The sequence below is a fragment of the Amblyraja radiata genome, chromosome 17 (genome assembly GCF_010909765.2).
Source record: "Amblyraja radiata isolate CabotCenter1 chromosome 17, sAmbRad1.1.pri, whole genome shotgun sequence".
NCBI classification, from domain to species: domain Eukaryota; kingdom Metazoa; phylum Chordata; class Chondrichthyes; order Rajiformes; family Rajidae; genus Amblyraja; species Amblyraja radiata.
Genome location: NC_045972.1, coordinates 2,285,669 through 2,301,659, shown reverse-complemented (window position 1 = coordinate 2,301,659; position 15,991 = coordinate 2,285,669). Strand labels below are relative to the sequence as shown.

Sequence of the window (15,991 nt, the reverse complement as noted above, 5' to 3'; positions counted from 1 at the left end):
ACACCCTCTAGTCCTGGCAACATTCTTGTAAATCTTCTCTGAACCCTTTCAAGCTTGACAATATTTTCCCTATAACATGGTGCCCCAAACTGAATGCAATATTCTAAATGCGGTCTCACCAACGTCTTATACAACTGCAACATGACCTCCCAGTTTCCACAATCAAATCTCTGACTGATGAAGGCCAATGTGCCAAATCCTTTTTGACCACCTTATCTACGTGCGACTTGATCCTCAAGGAACCATGAACCTATACTCCTAGATCCCTCTGCTCTACAACACTACCCAGAGGCCTACCATTTACTGTGTAGGTCCTGCCCTTGTTCAATGTCGCAAAATGCACCATCTCACACATCTCTGTATTAAATCTTAAACCTAATTGAACTGTGGTCACTGGACCCAAAAGGCTCCTCCACACACACTTCATTAACTTGCCTTCCCAATTTCCCAATACTAGATCCAGTGTTGCCCTCTCACGTGTGGGGGCCACCACATACTGTTTAAGAAAACTCTCCTGAACACGTTTGAGGAATTGCACCCCATTTAAATCCTTCACGCTATGATTTCCCCAGTCTATATTGGGAAAGTTAAAATCCCCTACTACAACAACCTTATTTGACCAGCAGCTGTCTGCAATCTCCTGGCACATGTGTTCTTCTAATTCCCGTTGACTATTCGGGGGTCTGTAGTACACTCCTAACAAGGTGATCATCCCTTTCTTGTTCCTCAGCTCCACCCATATAGCCTCACTAAACGAACCGTCCGTTATGTTACCTCTGAACACTGCCGTGACATCCTCCTTACACAACAATGCAGCCCCCCTCCTCTTTTTCCCTCACCCCTGTCTGCCCTGAAGCTCCTGTACCCCGGGAACATTGAGCTGCCAGGCCTGCCCCTCCCTTAAGCAGGTTTCAGTCATGGCTACAAGGTCCCAGTCGCTTGTACCTATCCATGCCCTCAGCTCATCTGCCTTCCCCGTCAGGCCCCTTTACGTGCAGTTTAAACCAACCCTCCTTCCTCGATCTCTGCCTTTCACCTGCCTATTCTGACCGGGGTACTTATTGTGGATGATCAGTCATGATCACATTGCTGGCTTGAAGGGCTGAATAGCCCACTCCTGCACCTATGGTCTATTATCTATTTATCGGTGGTTCAGTGTGACTGGGTGTCCCGTGGGAGGGTGTGTTCAGTACAGAGGTGGGGAGGAGATGGAGGAGGCAGTGGGGATAGGTGTGACCAGGTGGAGGAAGGGAGTCTGTGGATCCCCGGAGCACGTACCTGGACAGAGTAAAGACATCGATCAAGGAGATGGCCGTTGTTAACTGGTACCAGGCTGTGCCCAACCACCAGTACACCAGGGGCAGAGCTTTTTCTGAAAGAGACAGCAACACAATATTAGACAACGTTGGGCCCTGATGCTTCACATCAGTGGGGAAATCTAAAGGAGATCCTATTCTTTCATCACCCCAGTGACCCTGGAGCACAAACCAGGCCTCCCTTAGGTGTTACAACATGTCTTCAGTCGGGATCGAGTAACCGAGCATTGACAGTCAGTCGTCTCTTGACTCGATGGTCCTCTGGGCAACTCACCACTCATCTCAGTGAGTGACCCAGTCCGGCTGAGGGAACACACTGGAGTACCAAGCTGGAAGGTGGCTTCCTCCCGCACTGACTGTGGTCCTTAGGCTGCACGAACAACAGAGCACTGGGGACCAAGCCTTGTGCAAACCCTGGGAGTTTAAGGAGAGAGCAGCGGGCTGTACCTCACCACTGGGTCCAGTATCAGCAGGGCACTGGTTGACTGGAGCAGAGTTTTGGGGCCATGGACCACAGAAGAGGGAAGATTAGTAATGCAGGTACCTGGAGACAGCAGCGAGATCCAGCCCCACAGCTTGGCAAGGGGAGAGAACGATTCAAAGTACGCCAAACCTGGAGGGTGGGAAAGAAGAGCAAGATCTCAACAACGTAAACTTCTCTCTCAAGGTTTACAATGTTCAAAGGGTCACGTGGCCCAATGTTTGTGCTGCTGTTCACAAAAGCACCATGCAACTGATCGGCCCACGGCTCAACTGTTAGTGTGTGGGGATCGCTGATCGGTGCCGACTCGGTGGGCCGAAGGGCCTGTTTCCACGCTGTATCTCTAAACTAAATTAAAGGAAGGATGTCAAAAGCCTAAGATAGACACAAAGTTCTGGAGTAACTCAGCGGGTCAGGCAGCATCTCTGTCTGAAAAAGGATGGGTGATGTTTCGGGTGGGGACCCTTCTTCAGACTTCAAGCCGAAGAATTAATTTAGAGAGTGTCTAGAATTACAGTAAAGAGTAATTTGGAAAAGTTATGAGTCCTCTTGGAACAGAGAAGGTAAAAGAGATGACCCATTGTAGCAGGGTTTTACACGAGAAAAGTTTTGCTATTGAGGGATCAATGAGGAAATATTATACAAATAGAACCGCTTGGACAGTGACTTTTATATAAGCTAGGTAAATTGCAAAAGAAAAGTTTAAAGTTTTCCTGAACCGAAATAAAGTGCAAACAGACACATACACACAGGCAAAGATGAATCAAAACATGGAGGCCTGAACCGGAACCTGCTTGGCTTAGGTTATTGTTCAAAAGGGAACTGCTTGGCTTAGGTTATTGTTTGGGGCAATTATAGCACTGGAGGAAATTGTATTTGATATGGCTTTGTGTTGAAGAATGGGAAGCTGAATAAGGGGCCTCTTCTTAGGCCATCTGCTCTGTCTCTATGGCACATTTTTGAGCTCTGAATGTGACATAAAGGTGAAGAGTTATGGCTTGTTATGCTAGGTTTGAGACAGAATTCAAGGCTGAGTGTGATAAGGAATAAGGTAAGTGAAGGAATAGTTGCTTTGAGAAATAATTAGATTGAGGGAGTAGTTTATAGAAGTTTGAAGCAGATGGAATTCTGACATAATGGTCTGAGATGTAGTCTCTTGTGTTCTGCCTGGTACATGAGATTGGAAATCCTACTTCCCCATAACAGGAAAGGCACCAAACTCATATTAACAAATTGACAGATTTACCACCCAAGTATCCTTGGATGGGAGATGGAAATGTGCGTTTTGAACTTAGAAACTGTAATTCAGCAAACTTATATAATTAATGTTTTAAAGACATGGTAATGGTATTTCAAAATGTGTAAAATTATAGTCACATCAATTATGAAATGTATTGTCTTGGTAGAAAGGTACACTTTAGACTTATAGAAATGGTTTAGATTTATAGAAATATAATTTCTCTTGGTATAGAAAGTGTGTATGACTTGTGTGATCATTGTGTTATATACGTATCTTGTATTTTGAGGAGTGGTCTTTCATAAGAGCCTACTGGGGTTTTGCTGTGTTGAAATAAAATAATTCTAAAACAGTTATAAAGCACAGGCAAACAAAGGCTGTAATGAGGCCAGGGAAGGGGGATCATGTGACTGATGTTGTAAATCACCAGAAGGACTCAGATGATTGGTTACTAGCTTGTCATACCCTCTGTATCTGAAATGTGTGATACCTATATAAATGCGATGAGTTTGTATCAAAGTTACTCCTCTCTGGACCCGCCCCAGAGCATCAGCTCTGTGTTGGAAGGTTCAAGAGACTAGTCTCAGCTGAATAAAGAATTGATTTTAACAGCAACAAGTGTTTGAGTCAAGTTGACTTTAGATTGAAAGAACTCAGTTTAACATCAATAAACAGAGGTCACAGCATCAATACTGACAAGATCCAGAATATTCTCTCCAAAACGCTGCAGGAAATGGATTCATTCATGATTTTAAGTGGATGGATACACAGGGAGTTGCTGCTGATACAACCTGGAGATTGCAATGGAACGATGCTCTTTAGCAGAAGCTGCATCACTTTCCACAACTTCCTCAACAGGCGCTATGCAGGTGGAGTTTGTGTCGTCAAATGGCAGTGTGTGTGTGTGAGAGTGTGTGTGTGTGTGTGTGTGAGAGAGTGAGTGTGAGTGTGTGTGAGTGAGTGAATGGCAATTAGCTGCCCCAAATAACAGCTCAGTCCCCCTGATGTAACCCAGCATCTGGCAAATCTACAATCCTGTACAACACGTTCAGCTCCTGCCCAGTGTCAGTCCACAGCCCACTCACCCACCCACAGCCCACCTCACTAACCATATAACAATTACAGCAGCACGGAAACAGGCCATCTCGACCCTTCTAGTCCGTGCCTAACAACCCCTCACCTGCCCCAGTAACGGGTCCCTCACAGCCCACCAACTCCATTTACCCTCCCAACCGTCAGCCCGCTTACATGTCCCTCACCCCCTTCCCAGTCACAGCACATACACCCACCCCATGTCCCGACACCCGCGTCTTGTAATAGCCCACTCAACCTCACCCTGCCCCAGCAATGGGGTGTTCACCCCCACCCCCCAACATCCTCCACTCATCCTCGAAACCCCCCAACATCCTCCACTCACCCCCCAACATCCTCCACTCACCCCCCACACCCCCCAACATCCTCCACTCACCCCTCTCCTGTCCGCCTCCCAGCACCCGGCGGGATAGGCAAAGTCTCACAGCAGCTGTGCGATGATCGCTGGTCAGCGCGGACTTGTTGGGCCAAAGGGCTCGTTTCCAACTAAAACTGAGATACTGTTGCACGAGTCTCCGACGTGCACCAGTGATCGCGGTACTTTAAACCAAGGAGAAGCCCTTAACCAGTATGTTGGAGGGAAGGGTTAAGGCTTTAAGAACACTGAGACGAAAGAAGGAGATGTCAGGCAAGCTGATTCAGTGTGATGCTTGCAGTATGTGGGAGGTCAAGGACACCGCTGATGCCTCTGGCTGCTACAAATGCGAGAAGTGCATCCAGGTAGAGCTCCTGAAGGGCCGTGTTGGGGAACTGGAGAAGCAAGTGGATGACCTCCGGTTCGTCCGAGAAACGGAGTCGTTCCTCGACAAGTCCTACAGTACGATCGTTACACCTAAGGTACTGGAAGAGAGAAGGTGGGAGACAGTGAGAAAGGGAGGGAAGCATCGAATGCCAATGTCCCCGGGTGTTGTACCTCTTGTGAACAGGTTCACCCACTTAGAAGCTGTCGGGACAGAAGACGTGTTTACACTGAGCGGCGGACTGGCTTGCGATGCGAATAGGGCTGTTGAGCCAGAACCAAAAAGGCCTAAGGCAGGCAACGCCATTGTAGTGGGAGACTCCATTGTGAGAGGTACGGACAGGGGTTTCTGCGGCATCAGACGGGATGCGAGGATGGTGTGCTGCCTTCCTGGTGCCAGGATCCAGGATGTCACGGACAGAGTGCAGAAAATCCTCAAGGGCGAAGGTGAACATCCGGAAGTGGTAGTGCATGTCGGCACAAACGATGTCGGAAAGAAGGGGATGAATATTCTGCAGCGTGACTTTAGAGAGCTCGGAAAAATGCTGAAAAGCAGGACCTCCAGGGTTGTTATCTCCGGTTTGCTTCCAGTTCCTCGTGCTGGCGAGATCAGGAACAGGGAGATACGGGACCTGAACGTGTGGCTGAGGAACTGGTGCACGGGGCAGGGATTTAGATTCTTAGATCACTGGGATCTGTTTTGGGGTAAGGGGGAACTGTACGAAAGGGACGGATTGCATCTTAACAGGTGTGGGACCAGCATTCTGGCAGGCAGGTTTGCCACTGCTACACGGGTGGTTTTAAACTGAATAAGGGGGGTGGGGTGTCGAATGGGATAGTGGAGAATGGAGTTAAAGGGAAAGGGTTTCTTAAATGTGTGAGCGTAGAGACAGAGGGGTGTAAAATGAGGGTAGAAGCAATAGGTTGCAAGGTGAAAAGTAAAAGTGGCAGGCAGACAAAACCAGGGCAAAAATCAAAAAGGGCCACTTTTCAACATAATTGTATAAGGGGTAAGAGTGTTGTAAAAACAAGCCTGAAGGCTTTGTGTCTCAATGCAAGGAGCATTCGTAATAAGGTGGATGAGTTGAATGTGCAGATAGCTATTAATGACTATGATATAGTTGGGATCACGGAGACATGGCTCCAGGGTGACCAAGGCTGGAAGCTGAACATCCAGGGATATTCAATATTCAGGAGGAATAGAGATAAAGGAAAAGGAGGTGGGGTAGCGTTGCTGATTAGAGAGGAGATTAACGCAATGGAAAGGAAGGACATTAGTTTGGAGGATGTGGAATCGGTATGGGTAGAGCTGCGAAACACTAAGGGGCAGAAAACGCTGGTGGATGTTGTGTACAGGCCAACTAACAATAGTAGTGAAGTTGGAGATGGTATCAAACAGGAAATTAGAAATGCGTGCGACAAAGGCAAAACCGTTATAATGGGTGACTTCAATCTACATATAGATTGGGTGAATCAAATTGGCAGGGGTGCTGAGGAAGAGGATTTCTTGGAATGTATGCGGGATTGTTATCTAAATCAACATGTAGAGGAACCAACGAGAGAGCAGGCTTAGACTGGGTATTGAGTAATGAGGAAGGGTTAGTTAGCAGTCTTGTTGTACGTGCCCCCTTGGGCAAGAGTGACTATAATATGGTTGAGTTCTTCATTAGGATGGAGAGTGACATTGTTAATTCAGAAACAATGGTTCTGAACTTAAAAAAAGGTAACTTTGAGGGTATGAGACGTGAATTGGCCAAGATTCACTGGCAATTAATTCTAAAAGGGTTGACGGTGGATATGCAATGGAAGACATTTAAAGACTGCATGGATGAACTACAAAAATTGTTCATCCCAGTTCGGCAAAAGAATAAATCAGGGAAGGTAGTACATCCGTGGATAACAAGGGAAATCAGGGATAGTATCAAAGCGAAGGATGATGCGTACAAATTAGCCAGAAAAAGCAGCATACCGGAGGACTGGGAGAAATTCAGAGACCAGCAGAGGAGGACAAAGGGCTTAATTAGGAAATGAAAAATAGATTATGAAAGAAAACTGGCAGGGAACATAAAAACTGACTGCAAAAGTTTTTATAGATATGTGAAAAGAAAGAGATTAGTTAAAACAAATGTAGGTCCCTTGCAGTCAGAAACAGGTGAGTTGATCATGGGGAACAAGGATATGGCGGACCAATTGAATAACTACTTTGGTTCCGTCTTCACTAAGGAAGACATAAATAATCTGCCGGAAATAGCAGGGGTCAAAGGAGTTGGAGGAATTGAGTGAAATCCAGGTTAGCCGGGAAGTGGTATTGGGTAAATTGAATGGATTAAAGGCCGATAAATCCCCAGGGCCAGATAGGCTGCATCCCAGAGTACTTAAGGAAGTAGCTCCAGAAATAGTGGATGCATTAGTAATAATCTTTCAAAACTCTTTAGATTCTGGAGTAGTTCCTGAGGATTGGCGGGTAGCAAACGTAACCCCACTTTTTAAGAAGGGAGGGAGAGAGAAAACGGGGAATTACAGACCAGTTAGTCTAACATCGGTAGTGGGGAAACTGCTAGTCAGTTATTAAAGATGGGATAGCAGCACATTTGGAAAGTGGTGAAATCATTGGACAAAGTCAGCATGGATTTACAAAAGGTAAATCATGTCTGACGAATCTTATAGAATTTTTCGAGGATGTAACTAGTAGCGTGGATAGGGGAGAACCAGTGGATGTGGTGTATCTGGACTTCCAGAAGGCTTTCGACAAGGTCCCACATAAGAGATTAGTATACAAACTTAAAGCACACGGCATTGGGGGTTCAGTATTGATGTGGATAGAGAACTGGGTGGCAAACAGGAAGCAAAGAGTAGGAGTAAACGGGTCCTTTTCACAGTGGCAGGCAGTGACTAGTGGGGTACCGCAAGGCTCAGTGCTGGGACCCCAGCTATTTACAATATATATTAATGATCTGGATGAGGGAATTGAAGGCAATATCTCCAAGTTTGCAGATGACACTAAGCTGGGGGGCAGTGTTAGCTGTGAGGAGGATGCTAGGAGACTGCAAGGTGACTTGGATAGGCTGGGTGAGTGGGCAAATGTTTGGCAGATGCAGTATAATGTGGATAAATGTGAGGTTATCCATTTTGGTGGCAAAAACAGGAAAGCAGACTATTATCTAAATGGTGGCCGACTTGGAAAAGGGGAGATGCAGCGAGACCTGGGTGTCATGGTACACCAGTCATTGAAAGTAGGCATGCAGGTGCAGCAGGCAGTGAAGAAAGCGATGGTATGTTAGCTTTCATAGCAAAAGGATTTGAGTATAGGAGCAGGGAGGTTCTACTGCAGTTGTACAGGGTCTTGGTGAGACCACACCTGGAGTATTGCGTACAGTTTTGGTCTCCAAATCTGAGGAAGGACATTATTGCCATAGAGGGAGTGCAGAGAAGGTTCACCAGACTGATTCCTGGGATGTCAGGATTGTCTTATGAAGAAAGACTGGATAGACTTGGTTTATACTCTCTAGAATTTAGGAGATTGAGAGGGGATCTTATAGAAACTTATAAAATTCTTAAGGGGTTGGACAGGCTAGAAGATTGCTCCCGATGTTGGGGAAGTCCAGGACAAGGGCTCACAGCTTAAGGATAAGGGGGAAATCCTTTAAAACCGAGATGAGAAGAACTTTTTTCACACAGAGAGTGGTGAATCTCTGGAACTCTCTGCCACAGAGGGTAGTCGAGGGCCAGTTCATTGGCTATATTTAAGAGGGAGTTAGATGTGGCCCTTGTGGCTAAAGGGATCAGAGGGTATGGAGAGAAGGCAGGTACGGGATACTGAGTTGGCCCATCAAGTCTACTCTGACATTCCATCATGGCAGAACTATCTCTCCCTCCTGACCCCATTCTCATGTGTTCTCCCCGTAACCCCTGTACTAATGAAGAATCTGTCTATCTCTGCCTTAAATATATCGACTGACTTGGCCTCCACAGCCTTCAGTGGCAATGAATTCCACTTATTCACCAGCCTTTGACTAAAGAAATGTGCCGGTGCCCTGCTTCCACCCCCCGCGCTGCCCTCCCCGGACACGTACCGACGGGCTCCTGCCAGCCGTTGCTGCTGCCGAGGTGCAGAGAGCGCTGAGAGTGCTTGGAGGAGTTGCTGACGTTGCTGATGTAGCTACTCAGACTGTTGACTGAACTGTTGGACGGTGAACGTTTGACACCAGGCACAGGTCCCGGCTTCTTCCTGTTTGACCTTTTCTTGTGCAACCTGAAACGATAAAGGGCAATGATTTAGGACGAAGGCAGACCAGGACTGCGAAAGAGAAGCAAAAAAGTAACGATGATAAAGGAAACTGGCCATTGTTAGCCATTTGCTAAATGAGAATGAGAAGCTGGTGCGACTTGGGTAGGGGAGGGATGGAGAGAGTCGCTTGTCAGAGCTAGGAAAGGGGGGGAGGGGGAAAGAAGATTGATTCACGCAGGGAAGGAATATCATGATTCTCTCTCTCTCCCTCTCCCTCTCCTCAAGGAACTGCAGATGCTGGTTTATAAAAAAAAGTCACAAAGTGTTAGAGTAACTCAGCGGGTCAGGCAGCGCCTGTTCACGTTCCCTCCAACATCCCTCATGAGCCCATCAAACGAATGGCTTGATCAACAACTTATTGGCACGGCAACCCTGCCCTTGGTTATACCCTACATCCAATCATCCTCCACCTGAGATTCCAAGCAGGAAAGAAGAGTCTCCATGTAAGAGGGAGCGCCGGATTTGGTGGAGCCGCCGCTGCTGCTGGAGGCATCGTCGTTGTGCTGGTTGTAGCCGTTAGTGGCCAGACGGGGACTGAGGAGGATGCTATGAGAATGCAGGGTGACTTGGGCAGGTTGGGTGTGTGGGCAGATGCAGTTTAACGTGGATAAATCTCACAAAAACAGGAAGGCAGATTATTATCTAAATGGTGTCAAGTTGGGAAAAGGGGAAGTACAACGGGATCTGGGGGTCCTTGTTCATCAGTCAATGAAAGTAAGCATGCAGATACAGCAGGCAGTGATGAAAGCAAATGGCATGTTGGCCTTCATAACAAGAAGAGTTGAGTATTGGAGCAAAGAGGTCCTTCTGCAGTTGTACAGGGCCCTAGTGAGACCATAGCTGGAGTATTGTGTGGAGTTTTGATCTCTAAATTTGAGGAAGGACATTCTTGCTATTGAGGGAGTGCAACGTAGGTTCACAAAGTTAATTCCCGGGATGACGGGACTGTCATATGCTGAGAGAATGGAGCGGCTGGGCTTGTATACTCTGGAATTTCGAGTTGTGAGTCTGTGGAATTCTCTGCCTCAGAGGGCAGTGGAGGCCGGTTCACTGGATACTTTCAAGAGAGAGCTAGATTGGGCTCTTGAAGATAGGAGTTAGGGAATATGGGGAGAAGTCAGGAACTGGGTACTGATTGTGGAAGATCAGCCATGTTCACATTGAATGGCGGTGCTGGCTTTAAGTGTCGAATAGCCTACTCCTGCATCTATTATTGGGGAATCTACAACAAGGGGACAGAGGCGTGGGTGACAGAATGATTTTACGGGCAACCTGAGGGGCAACCTTTCCAACAGAGAGTGGAGGGGACATGGAACAAACTGCCAGAGGAGGTGATTTACAGTGTTTAAACGATGTTTGGTGAGGGATATGGATTGGAAAGGTTTAGAGGGATATGGGCCAAACACAGGCAAATGGGAGCAGCCTGGGAAGGCTCCTTTGTCAGCATGGACGAGGAGTAGGGCTGAAGGACCTGTTTCTCTGTTTTATGTCTCTTTCAATGGAGGGTCGGTGACCTGACACATTAATGGGGTCAGACCTACAAAGCCTACAAAGCGTCTCCCGTTTTCATTTCGGACTTCCAGCATCTGCGCGTTTTGCTTTTCAACCGGCTAGCGCCAGCCAGTACCAACTACAGGGCCAACACTGCTTCCACTCAACATGCGAGGCTGTGCCCAAACAGCAGATAACATCTCAGACAACACAAGGCACAGGCCACGTGACAACTGGCAAAGCTTCCCACAACACTGCATCTCAGTTTAGCTCAGTATATTTCAGAGATACAGCGTGGAAACTAGGCCCTTCTGCTCACCAAGTCCATGCCGACCAGCGATCCCCACACATTAACACTACCCCACACAGGCTAGGGTCAATTTACACGTATACCAAGCCAATTAATCTACAAACCCCTACGTCTTTGGAGTGTGGGAGGAATCCAAATATCTCAGAGACAACCCACGCGGTCACGGGGGAGAACGTACAAACTCCATACAGACAGCGCCTGTAGTCGGGATGGAACCCGGGTCACTGGCACTGTAAGGCAGCAACTCTACCGCTGTGCCACCGTTCACAGAAATATACACGGCAGAGCTTAGTTTCAGAGCACTGTTCCCTCCAGCTCACCATTGCCCTGGCTTCCTGGCATCTGATGACGGGGCAGAGCATTTTGTGGGCAGCAATCATCAAAAATTGTCTGATTAATAGAACGATCATCAACTGTGATGTGGAGACGATGTTTCCACTAGTGGGAGAGTCTAGGACCCGAGGTCATAGCCTCGGAATTAAAAGACGTTCCTTTAGGAAGGAGATAAGGAGGTATTTCTTCAGTCAGAGGGGGGTGAATTTGCGGAATTCATTGATACGGGTGTAAGGCGATATGGGGAGGAAATGGGGTTCAGAGAAAGAGATAGATCAGCCATGATTGAATGGCGAAGTAGACTTGATGGGCCGAATGGCCTAATTCTTCTCCAATCACTTATGAACTAATGAAACTGGGGTACTGTCCAATTCACCTCCACCCCATTGCGCACATTGGACAGTCTCTGGAACTGATGCACTACAATGCTGAGAACTATATTCTGCACTCTGTATCTTCCCCTTTGCTCGACCTATTGAACTTGATTTGGCTTGATTGTATTGATGAATATTTTGTATCTGATTTGATTGGATAGCTTACAAAACAAAGCTTTTCACTGTACGCCAGCACATGTAACAATACTAAAGTGAAACCTGAGGTACAGAAAGGATCCAGGAGCCTTGGCCCAGCGAGTCCATGCTGACCATCAATCTCCCTTTTATACTAGTTCTATGTTCATTAGTTCATATGTTCAAGGAGCAGAATTGCCATTCGGCCCATCATTTACTACACCGTTGAATCATGGCTGATCTATCTTTCCCCATCAGCTCCATTCTCCCGCCTTCTCCCCATAACCCCAAAGCGACCTCATTTTCACATCCACTCCCTTACACACTAGGGACAATTTACAGAGGCCAATAAAGCTACAAATCCACACGTCTTTGGGACTAGTTATAACTAGCTGTATCAAGTGTCTAACACATGGCTGCCTGCGCCCGCTGCCTGAACGGAAGATAGTCACAAATGTTTGAACAATCACCAATCCCCCTGCCCCTCGCTCTTCCCCCACTGACCAATAAACCCATTCCATTTCCATCATTTCTCCAGTTTCTTTGAGAAGTTTCACCGGATCTGCTTCCTTCTCTGTTTCAGAGCAAATGTGACCAAAAACCAAGAAACCCAGAGGCAGCGCTGGTTGTTTCCTATCACTTGAGAGTTTAGGTACAGTGCGGAAACAAGCCTTCGACCCAACGAGTCCACACCGACCAGCAATCCCCGCACATTAACTCTACCCTACACACACTAGGGACAATTTTACATTTATACAAAGCCAATTAACCAACAAGTCTGTATGTCTTTGGAGCTTGGGAGGAAACGGAAGATCTTGGAGAAAACCCACGCGGTCTCGAGGAGAACATACAAACTCTGTAAATACAGCACCTGTAGTCGGGATCGAACCCTGGTCTCTGACGCTGCAAGCGCTGTAAGGCAGCAACTCTACACTGCGCCACCGTGCCACCCTTTTAAACCAGCACCGTCAACACAGTGACTTTGTCGTCCTTACTGATGACTTCTCCTCACTCACTATCCTTTGTGATTTTACACGTCTCCCCCAAACCCTCCTACTCACCCCCACCGGCCTGTCCACATGGCTTGTGTAGGAAGGAACTGCAGATGCTGCTTTACACCAAAGATGGACACAAAATGCTGGAGAAACTCAGCGGGACAGGCATCATCACTGGAGCGAAGGAATGGGTGATGTTTCCTGTCGAGATCCTTCTTCAGACTGATGTCAGGGGAGTGGGAGTTATCCTTATCTATACACTTATAGATCTCCTTGTCTATACACTTCCTTATCTATGTACCCCCCACTCCCCTGTATTTGTCTGAAGAAGCGTCTAAACCAGAAACGTCACCCATTCCTTCTCTCCAGAGATGCTGCCTGTCCTGTTGAGTTACTCCAGCATTTTGTGTCTATCTAAGACAATACAGGGACCAGACAATCCAACTGGAACCAAGTGGAGCTTTACAGCCCCCACCTGACTGTGAGCCCATAAACAAGGCTTCCTCAACAGTCTAAAGGGCCTGTCCCACTTACGCAATTTTTTCGGCGACTGCCGGCACCCGTCATAGTCGCAGCAGGTCGCCAAAAATGTTCAACACGTTGAAGGTCCAGCGGCGACCAGGAAAAGGTACGACTCTTTGGACGACTATTCACGACCATACAGGCGTCACGTGTCGACAGGTCTGGAGCCATGGGAGGGAGAGGCTGAGGCTGCGGTCTGGGGGAGGTTCTTGCCCCAGGTCCCGCTCCTCTCCCTGCCCACGGGCTCGGAGCAGCAGCCCCAGGACCCCACACCGGCTCGAACCCCAGCCCAGGGCCCGGAGCCGCGCTCAGGTCCCAGTCCGTGTCCGCTCCTCAGCGACCAAAGCCCGGGCCCGGCTACAGCCCCGAGGCTCGGCCCACACCAGGCATCTTCCTTCACATTCCCTTTTCTTTCCCCTCTCCTCCTCCCTCAATCACCTCTCCCACCCTCGGTCACTCCCTTCCTCCCTCCATAACCCCTCTCCCTGCCTGCCTGCTTCCCCCACTCCTCACCTCTACCCTATCCCACCCCACACGATGTTTAATGTCAATGAGATTCGGATTCCCTGTGTGACGTTATTGTGAATGAAAACGGGAGAATTAGAATGAAACAGATTTTGTTTAGAATTTGATGTCAATGAGATTCGGGATTCCATCGTGATGTCATTGACAGGCAGGGCAAGTGGAAGCGGCTTTAAAAGTAGTTTTTGTAAAGTTACAAATGGCAATAACTTGTACAATACGTCTTTAAAGTGTGCGGTTGGTTCATTCAGCGGTGCGGCGCCCCTGGGCTCTGACAGCGCTGCCGTGGGTCGGTGTTTAAGGGGAGGCAGTCAAGGGGGTGAGGCTGGGAGCCGTCCCCGTCCGCAGGGCCCCCGGCGCCGGGAGGAGCGGTCACCTGTGCGGGGCCAGGGACCGACACGACAGACAGACTCACCGAGTGATGGTCCCTGCGGGGTCCGAGCAGCAGAAGCTTCGCCGCGGCGCCGGGAACAAGGAGCGGGAGCGTGGCCACTTCACCCACTCCCCTTCTGGTCGCCACGCGTCCCCGCCGCACCTAGAGTATAATATAGTATAGTAGATGATGGTAGGGTAGAGTATAGCTGAGCTGAGCAGAGCAGACACCAGACACGACCTCCTCCAACGCCGTCTGTCTGTGTCTGTGTCTATGTCCCGCCCCCGGTGCCGCTGCCCATTGTCTGCATCGTTCAAAATGCTACATTCTAGAGTGTTAGTTTGTGTCGCGCCTCCACCCCACCGGGGGGTGGGGACAGGAACCGTGACAACTGCGGCACCACCACCCCCACGTTCCAACCAGCACCACCCTCCCTGATACCCACCTCCACACAATAGCCTCACTGACTACAAAGGATGAAATAGTGACACATTTGGGTAGCAGGATCGGTCAGAGTTCTTTGAGGATGTAACTAGGAAAATGGACATGGGAGAGCCAGTGAATGGAGTGTACCTGGACTTTCAGAAAGTATTTGATAAGGTCCCACATAGGAGATTAGTGGGCAAAATTAGAGCGCATGGTATTGGGGGTAGGGTACTGACATGGATAGAAAATTGGTTGGCAGACAGGAAACAAAGAATAGGGATAACTAGTGGGATACCGCAAGGCTCGGTGCTGGGACCGCAGCTATTTACTATATGTATTAATGATTCAGATGAAGGGATTAAAAGTAACATTAGCAAATTTACAGATGACAGAAAGCTGGGTGACATTGTCAACTGTGAGGAGGATGCTATGAGAATGCAGGGTGGACTTGGACAGGTTGGGAGTGGGCAGATGCATGGCAGATGCAGTTTAATGTGGATAAATGAGAGGTTCTCCACTTTGGTAGCAAAAACAGAAAGGAAGATTATTATCTAAATGGTGTCAAGTTGGGAAAAGGGGAAGTACAACGAGACCTGGGGGTCCTTGTTCATCAGTCACTGAAAGTAAGTATGTAGGTAGAGCAGGAAGTGAAGAAAGCGAATTGCATGATAGCCTTCATAACAAGAGAAGTTGAGTATAGGAGCAAAGAGGTCCTTCTGCAGCTAGTGAGTCCATACCTAGTAAGTAAGTAAGTAAGTAAGTAAGTAAGTTTTATTTATATAGCACGTACCTGGAGAATTGTGTGCAGTTTTGGTCTCCAAATTTGAGTAAGGACATCCTTGCTATTGAAAGAGTGCAGCGTAGGGTCACCAGGTTAATTCCTGGGATAGCATATGTTGATAGAATGGAGCATCTGGGCTTGCATACTCTGGAATTTGGAAGAATGAGAGGGGATCTTATTGAAACATATCCCTGTCCGACTTTCACGACCTAATTGCCGACCTCTGCCGAGTTTGCCCTTGACTCATACTCGCAGCATGGTCGCCATTAGGTCGTAGGAGGTCTTTGTACCTCTTCCTCATGCTCACGAGTAAATATAAGGTTGGCATGGAACAAATGGATAATTTTTAATCGTAGGCAGGACGTGGTAGATAGTGGTAGATAGTGGTAGGTAGTCGTAGGTCGGTAACTGGCCCGAGAAAAAAAATGCAAACATGATATAATTTTATCATGTGATCAATCAATACAATACAATCAGTTTTATTCGTCACTTGCACATAAATTGCAAGTGAAATGGATTTGCCAACAGCGGTACAATGAAAAAGAACACACAAACACACAATAAAAATTTAACACA

At 47.8% G+C, this 15,991-nt stretch overlaps 1 protein-coding gene across 1 annotated transcript in view; it reads right to left on the bottom strand.

Moving 5' to 3' along the window:
* The window catches only part of LOC116982966, a 230,634-nt gene extending 214,918 nt beyond the window's left edge, over positions 1-15,716 (bottom strand). Inside the window, exons 1-5 of the mRNA XM_033036499.1 lie at positions 15,706-15,716; positions 14,251-14,370; positions 9,547-9,687; positions 8,939-9,117; positions 1,861-1,929 (exon numbers count right to left, since the gene is read on the bottom strand). Coding sequence (XP_032892390.1) covers positions 1,861-1,929; positions 8,939-9,117; positions 9,547-9,687; positions 14,251-14,370; positions 15,706-15,716 — 520 coding nt within the window. The remainder of the gene's footprint in view (positions 1-1,860; positions 1,930-8,938; positions 9,118-9,546; positions 9,688-14,250; positions 14,371-15,705) is intronic.
* Positions 15,717-15,991: the final 275 nt, after the last annotated feature.